This window comes from Cannabis sativa, chromosome 4 (assembly GCF_029168945.1).
Source record: "Cannabis sativa cultivar Pink pepper isolate KNU-18-1 chromosome 4, ASM2916894v1, whole genome shotgun sequence".
In the NCBI taxonomy this organism is placed as follows: Eukaryota; Viridiplantae; Streptophyta; class Magnoliopsida; order Rosales; family Cannabaceae; genus Cannabis; species Cannabis sativa.
The window spans coordinates 35,142,501-35,150,275 of NC_083604.1; the positions used below are offsets into that span (position 1 = coordinate 35,142,501).

A 7,775-nucleotide genomic window follows, 5' to 3' on the forward strand; every position below is an offset into this window, starting at 1 on the left:
CCGCCAAGGTGACTCTCTCTCCCCATACCTCTTTCTTATTTGTTCGGAGGGATTATCTTGCTTAATACAGGAAGCCGAGAGGGCTGGAAGAGTGATAGGGGTAAGATTTGGAAGGAATGATGTTACTGTTTCGCACCTTTTCTTTGCGGACGATAGCTTTGTTTTCTTTGAAGGGAAGGAGGCCGAATGTAAGACCATGAAGCAGATTTTCCAGCAATATGAAAGGCTTTCGGGGCAGAAAATAAATCTTGAGAAGTCCGAAGTGAGTACGGGAAAAAGGATATCAAAGCAAGTAGGACAACAACTTGCCAACACACTTGGGGTCCGATGGGTTCCTAATCATGCAATCTATTTGGGGCTGCCAAGTTACATAGGCAGGAAAAAAAAAAAGAGATTTTTGAGGTAATAAAGGATAAAGTTTGGAATAAACTTAAAGGGTGGAAAGCTTCAATGTTCTCTCAAGCGGGGAAAGAGATTCTTATAAAAGCGCTGATCCATGCTCTCCCTAGCTATTTTATGAGTTGTTTTCGTCTCCCAAAGAAGTTGATCAAAAACCTCCACTCATTGGCTGCCAATTTTTGGTGGGGAGACACTAAGGAGCATCACAAACTCCATTGGAGAACTTGGGATAAGATGTGTAAACCGAAGGAAGAAGGCGGTTTGGGGTTCCGTAGTCTCGCCGAATTCAATCAAGCTCTTCTAGCCAAACAAGGTTGGCGCCTCATTCATAAACCACACTCTCTATTAGCAAGAGTATTGAAACATAGCTACTACCCTAATACTTCCTTTCTCAATGCAAAATGTCCCCAAAACGCATCTTGCATTTGGAAAGGAATTGTTTGGGGAAGGGAGATCATATATGAAGGTGCCCGGTGGAGAGTTGGGAATGGTAGAACCATTCGAGTTTGGCAAGACAAATGGCTACCAAGGCCGAATGGCACAATTGTAAACCGGCCCATAGAAGCGAATCCTAATACAACAGTGAGTAGCCTATTGAATAACAAGGATGAATGGAATATAGATACTCTCAACAATTACTTTCATAAGGAGGATGTTCCTTGGATACTAGGAATCCCTATAGACACTCACTCTGAGGACATGCTTATTTGGCCTTTCACGAAGGATGGGAACTACATTGTAAAAAGCGGGTATCGAGTAGCTAGGGAGATAAACCTTACTCCTACCCGAAGCTCTAATATGGATCAAACTCATGCTTGGTGGAAGATGTGGTGGAGTCTGAATTTGCCTCCCCGAATGAAGCTCTTCGGTTGGAAAATGTGTCGAAATTGGCTCCCGGAAAAAACTAATCTTGTTCATAGAGGTATGAAAATTAATCCAATTTGTACTAACTGTGACAGATTTGAAGAAACTCTCTCCCATGCTCTATGGAATTGTGAAAAGGTGAAAAAAGTGTGGAAACTTATGCCTTCTTACAAACTCATTAAAGATAGTAGAGGGAATTCAATGATGGACTTGCTCGTAGAATTCAAACATAAGCTTGCTAAGGAAGAGTTTGAAGATGTTGTCAAGGTTCTTTGGGCTATTTGGGAGAATCGAAATAGACAATGGACCAATCAACATACTATGCATGGTGCTCGTTTGCTGGAATGGGTGTTTAATAGCTACCCGAGAGAGACTCATGGACAAGAAAGTCTAGCAAAGATGCACTCTGCTACCGAGAATAATCAATGGCAAACTCCCCCGGATGGCACATATTGTGTGCATTGTGATGCAGCTCTTAAACCGAACCAAGAAGGGGTGGGGATTGGCTATGTCTGGCAAGATTGGAAGGGTAATTCTCTCTGCAGGTATGAAGTCACTACTACAAACTTACCTTTTAGTGACACACTTTAGTGACACGCACAAATATGCGGGTCACTAAAGAGTTAAGGGTGAGCTTTAGTGACACACACAAAAGGACTCTAAAATTCAATGTTAGTGTCCTACAATACGTGTCACTAAAAATATGAAGTGTCACTAAAGAGTAATTCCCATAATTTCTATTATTTTTTTTTTTTAAAAAAAAATTAACATATAGTGACACGCCAGGTATGACTAGGTAAACGTATCCCAACGTGTTTGGCGCGTCACTGTATCATAGCTCTAAATTCAATTAATTATTTATGGTAATAAATTAAGCACGGTACTCTAGAAAAATATTGGGTTCCACTAAAAAAAATTAATGCTGAATTAATAAAAAAGAAATTAAAAAAAAACGTACAGGTCCCATTAATTATATGCATGTATGTACACTCTGAATTAATAAAAAAATTAAAAAAAAAAAAAAAAGAAAAAAGAAAAACAGTCCATTAATTATATGCGTGTATATGCGTGTATATACACTGTCTCTCTCCTTCTCATTCAAATTGCAACAATTAAAAACCCTAATATTTTTTTTACAGTATCTCTCTTTCTCGCCTCTCTCTTTCTCGCTCAAGTAAATTCCTTTCAGCCAAGCCAGATTCGCCCTTCTCCCTTTCTTGAGCGGCGTCAACCTCTGTCCGTTCACGATAACCGAAGCTCCAACTCCGCCCCTCGTCGTCGATTGCAGCTCCACCAATCTGTCGTCGTTGTCGTCGATCCTCCTCGCGCGCCCAACTCCTCCTCCGTCTACAAGCACAGCCAAGCAGTCCACCATTTCAGAGTGTATACACGCATATACACCATTTATCTTTCCCGATCTCCCTCTCTCTCTCTCTTGCTCATCTCCCACTCTAACTTTTAGTCTTAGATCTAATGGTTTTTCCATCTCAGGTGACTTTAGGATTGGATTGAGAAACTTTCAGGGTTTGGGACGCGCGAGGAGGATATAGGCGGTGGTTTTGAGTTTGCAGAGTGGTGGGAACTTAGAACTGGGATTTATTGAATCTGAAATTTGTTGTTTTCCTTGGATTTAATTTTTTAAATTAATTTTTAGGTTTAGTTTTTTATTTTGTGTTCATATATGTTAATTTTTATGGGATTAGCTTGATCTTTAATTTGCATTGTATTTGTTTATCTCAAAAATTTTATTGAATTTTTTATTTATGATGAATGAAATTGATGTTTATAGCTTACAATAATTAATTTGGAATTTGGATTTTTATTTGGTAATTTTGAAATTTTACCCCAACTACTGAAATAAGCAAAGAAAAAACAAATTATTAATATCAGCACAATAAAAATAAATAAATAAATAATTTTAAAAATAAAAATATAAAACTTTATATCAAAAAAATTATTAAAATAAATAAATAAATGAGTATAGTGGCACTTTTTGTGTGTCACTATATCTCCAAAAATATTAATAAAAATAATAAAAAAAAAGAAAAAGAGGATATAGTGACGCTCTATATGTGTGGTTGTTATTTTTTTAGTCTGACAAAACCTGACACTAAACGCCTATAGTGACGCGCAGAAAATGAGTGCAAAAGGTTTCAGTGACACGTGTAGAGTGTCACTAAAAACTGTCTTTCCAGTCAGCCTCATTAGTGACGCGCGTTGAAGTGTCACTATACACTTTTAGAGTTACTCAATGTGTGTCACTAAAACCCAATTTTCTAGTAGTGAGTATAAACCGATTTACTGCAATGTGAATATTGCTGAAGCTCAAGCAGTGGCAGCTGCTCTTCAAGATAAACCGAAGAGTGTTCACCAACCTTTTGAGATCAGAACGGACAGCAGAATACTGGTGGATGCAATCGTTCACAATGGCAACTCCCTTGATGACATGAAGCCGGTGGTGAACCAAATCAAGAGACACCCAGAATTTTCTCATTGTACAAAGTTTAATCATGTAAAAAGAGTCCATAACTTAGGTGCTCATAGCTTAGCTAAGAGAAGCCTTGACAAAAAATTAACCCATTCTTTTTACAATTCTTTTCCGGATTGGTTAACCATTGTTTGTAAGGCTAACCTTTCCCATTCTTTGTAAGTTTGTTGGTGTTGATTAATATTTGTTCTGTTCAAGAAAAAAAAAAAAATGAAAGAAATCATAACCGTATTTCAATTAATTAAAGAGGTGAAACTAATTTTACAAATATTTTAATAATGCGGTAAATCAAAATTAAAAAAAAAAAAAAAAGCCATAAATTCATAAAGAAAAATATACAGCAGTTTATCCTACTTAATAATTAATATTGTTTGATCATATTTAATAAACTTATGTTATAAATTCTCTTTCCTATGTGGAGATTTGAATAATTTAATATTATGTTTTTATTATCATAGTTAAAATAATAATATAAAATGATATTGTTCAAAAAAAAAAAATTAAAAATAATAACGGTAAAAATGTAGCTCTCTAATCTATGCTCACAATGATCTTCTCTTTGTATAAACAAGTCATATTAGAAAAACTATCATTATTCTTGTCATTAAATAGAAGGATTATTTTATGATAATTAACAAGAACACCAATGATATGTTCGTAATTTGCTATAGAAAGGCCGAAAAGAGCATTCTCTTTTTTTTATATAGTTATAAAAGTTATAAATTATTATTATTATTATTATTATTATTATTATTATTATTATTATTATTCAACTTCCTTTGGCTAGCACTCGTACGAAGTTTAGTTAGAACTTAGAAACGTAGCAAACTCGTTTATACATTTATCAGAGCTTCCGCCTTCCCCAATGGCCTCCAAAGCCTTACTTTTCCATATGAGTGAATTCATCCTGATCTTTTGGCTTCTCTTTCCCTCCATTACCACCTTCAAACACTTTATGAGCTCTTCTTTTCTCACAACTCCTTTCTCATCCTCATTGGGTCGGACCCCAACTTCCCAAATGTCAGCCACAAACTTGGCATCGGTCAACTGGTCGGCCCACTGTGGTATGCCAACCATGGGGACCCCAAGGCTGAGCCCTTCCAAAGTCGAGTTCCAACCGCAGTGCGTAACGAAGCAGCCAATGGCTTCATGAGCAAGCATTTCCAATTGGTTGCACCAAGTTATGACTAGACCCTCATCTTTTGACAACTCTATGAACCCTTTTGGCAATTTTATCCGATCATGCTCTTTCACCACCCAAAGAAAGTAAAATCCACTTTCCTTTAACCCCCACGCAATCTCCCCCATTTGCTCTTCCGTCAACGACACCATGCTCCCAAACGACACATAGATTACTGAGTTGGGTGTCTTTGTTTCGAGCCATTTCATACATTGTTCACTCAGTGGATTCCATAGATCAGCTCCGTATCCTTTGTCTCCTTCAATCCGACCGTCCAAGTATGTTGAAGGCACCATCGGACCGATCAACTTTCCAGGCCAATGGTTGCATATTTCTTTGGCCACCTAATTTATTTTTAGCAAAACGACATGTATTAGAAAAAATTCATTTGTTTATGGACATGTTAGTTATTAATTAGAGACCAGAAACATCGAGAATATGAATAATAGTGAACACTTTTTACAGTAATAAAGATCGAGAATATGAATAATAGTTAACCCTCCTCCTAAACTTTTTAGACTCTGCTCTCCTAGTATAAGATACGCTAACACTACTTGATAGCCTAAAAAGTTGTGCCAAAATTAATTGTATGTGGTAGGAATTTTCTTAGAAAAAGGCCGCACATATGGTGTTTTTCTTTATCGAATTCAGTTACGCCACGTCACTTAAAAATAGGTTGTTAGTGTAGTGTGCAACGTACTTTTTTAATAACAAGTACCCAAAATACTTATTTGACTATTTTTAATTATTTTTCACCTTCTCCGTAAAAGCAACGATATTTCTTTTCTTGAATAACTCAGATCTAGCAGTGGGAGAGGTTCCAGAAAAATCATTCCGGCAACGGCAACCCACTTGCGGTCATCATCCACGATAGCCCTTACTACCAGAAACTGACGGAGTTTTCGTTAAGCTATTTACTACAGGAATCATCATTATCACCATTATTTCACCAAGACCCACACTAAGCTCTCGCTTCCATTTATTTTCCGACCAATTCTCAACATTATCTCCTTTCCAGCCGTATTCCCAACTTGTAAATGGCTAAGGATCACATCTCAGCTCTCGATAACCCCTTATTCTCTAAGCCGTAATTACATAATGAAATTAAGAGGAGTAAGTTCGAGGGCTAGTTGCTTTTCTCGTCCTCTACTACTCAAAATACATATATATATATACCATATATATTAATATTAACTCTAAAAAATTAGGCATCTTTGTGCTTTTCAAAAAAAAAATAATAATAACCTCAAATAATCATGCGTATCACACTACACCAACCACCAATAAATAAGTGCGACATATTTAATTTGGGGTCTTTTCTCAAGCCCCCATAGAAGAAAGTTCCAATAAATATAATATATAATATAGCAATCACCTCAGCTTCCAATCCATGGAAAGTGTTTCCGAAGACCCAATCAGCTTTTTCCAAGTTAGAGAACTGACTTAGCTTCATGGCCAGGTAAACAGGGTAACTCTCCGGCAGCCTAAGAAAGCTGGGAAGGTCACGGAACTCAAGTGGAGGCCCGCCGGGGATGCAGAGCGGCATGTTCTTGGGTTCCAATGGTAGTGAAAACAGGCCATGATGTATGCGGCAGAAAATGGAGGAGACGGTAGCTGAATTGGTAAAAAATGCAGCCCCGTATATGGAATGTTGGTGAGCCACATCAAGGGCCCAAGGAAGAAACGAATCATATACTACACAGTTCACAGGATGGTCTGTGTTTTGGTATTTGAGGATGAGTTGGGATAGAGTTGAGGAGCCATTGGCTTTAAATGACTTGAGAAAAACTTCTTCTGATTTAGCCTGAGAAAACCCTCCGTCGTCGAAGCCATCAGAGATCGATTCAACACCTATGTTGGGAGCGCAGATGAACTTGACCGTGTAATGAGTTGTTGCGATTGTGGCCTTCACGCCTTTGAAGGCTAAACGTTTGGCGAACTGAAGGAGAGGGTTGATATGGCCTTGGCTAGGGTAAGGTACCACTAGAACGTGACCTCTGTACTCATTGTTTTTCATTCTCTACTCTTCTTTCCTTTTCTATTGTCTTATCTATTTGATGAAACTACACCCTCTCTATTAGTCTATTTATACAAATAATGTTTGCATCACACAAACATTAACATCATCTCTCTCATCTGATGTGTCAATACAAGGAACTTCTGAATTACAAAAGGTCACCCAAAAGTGTAGACGTGACAAAAAGTTCTATATATGGCGAAACACTGTAAAATTCTTTCAACTATCTCTATTTATTTTCTATAATTTTTCATTTTTCTAATTTTTTTTATACATCATTAATTATTTTTTATTACATCATTAATTTTCTTTTTATTCTCTATAATTATTTAATCTCCTTTTTTTTTCTATTTTAATTTGGCTAATTAGGATTTTTGCCCCTAAACTTTGATATGTACCAAATCATGCCCCCTGAACTTTTAAGGTCATTAGAAATACCCCCTGAACTATTGAAATTGTTGGATTTAAGAAGCTTTTTCAAATTTTAGTAAAAAAATCTAACATGGATGGAACTTCAGGGACCATATAATTTAGTCTATGTCAAAATTCGAGGGGCGTGTTTTGGTAGATATCAAAGTCTGGGGAGCATGTTTTAGTACATAAACAATCACTGAAATAGTAAACTTGAATAAAATTAGACAAAAGTCCTTAAATCCAACAATCTTAATAGTTTAGGGAACCTTTTTAACGACCTTAAAAGTTCAGAGGGCATGATGTGGTACATGTCAAAGTTCAGGGGGCAAAAATTCTAATTAGCCTTTAATTTTTTATTCTACTTTATTTAATTTAATTAATTGATTTCTTTTACTCTATTTTTACCCCTGAAC

The 7,775-nt window shown here is 36.6% G+C and overlaps 1 protein-coding gene across 1 annotated transcript; it reads right to left on the bottom strand.

The window, feature by feature from the left end:
• Window positions 1–4,535: 4,535 nt before the first annotated feature.
• On the bottom strand, window positions 4,536–7,023 carry LOC115712063 (UDP-glycosyltransferase 74B1). The gene is made up of 2 exons (XM_030640281.2): window positions 6,307–7,023; window positions 4,536–5,275 (listed from the first exon to the last, which is right to left on the bottom strand). The coding sequence occupies exons 1-2, from the start codon at window positions 6,946–6,948 to the stop codon at window positions 4,553–4,555; spliced, it is 1,365 nt and encodes a 454-aa protein (XP_030496141.2). The 5' UTR covers window positions 6,949–7,023; the 3' UTR covers window positions 4,536–4,552.
• Between the last annotated feature and the right edge of the window lie 752 nt (window positions 7,024–7,775).

Bases quoted from the DNA above. Each gene is read 5' to 3' on its own strand.
- LOC115712063 (XM_030640281.2), bottom strand. From the start codon at position 6,948: ATGAAAAACAATGAGTACAGAGGTCACGTTCTAGTGGTACCTTACCCT. The intron at 5,276-6,306 runs GTGATTGCTATA...AAAATAAATTAG, and splicing joins TCCATGGATTGGAAGCTGAG to GTGGCCAAAGAAATATGCAA.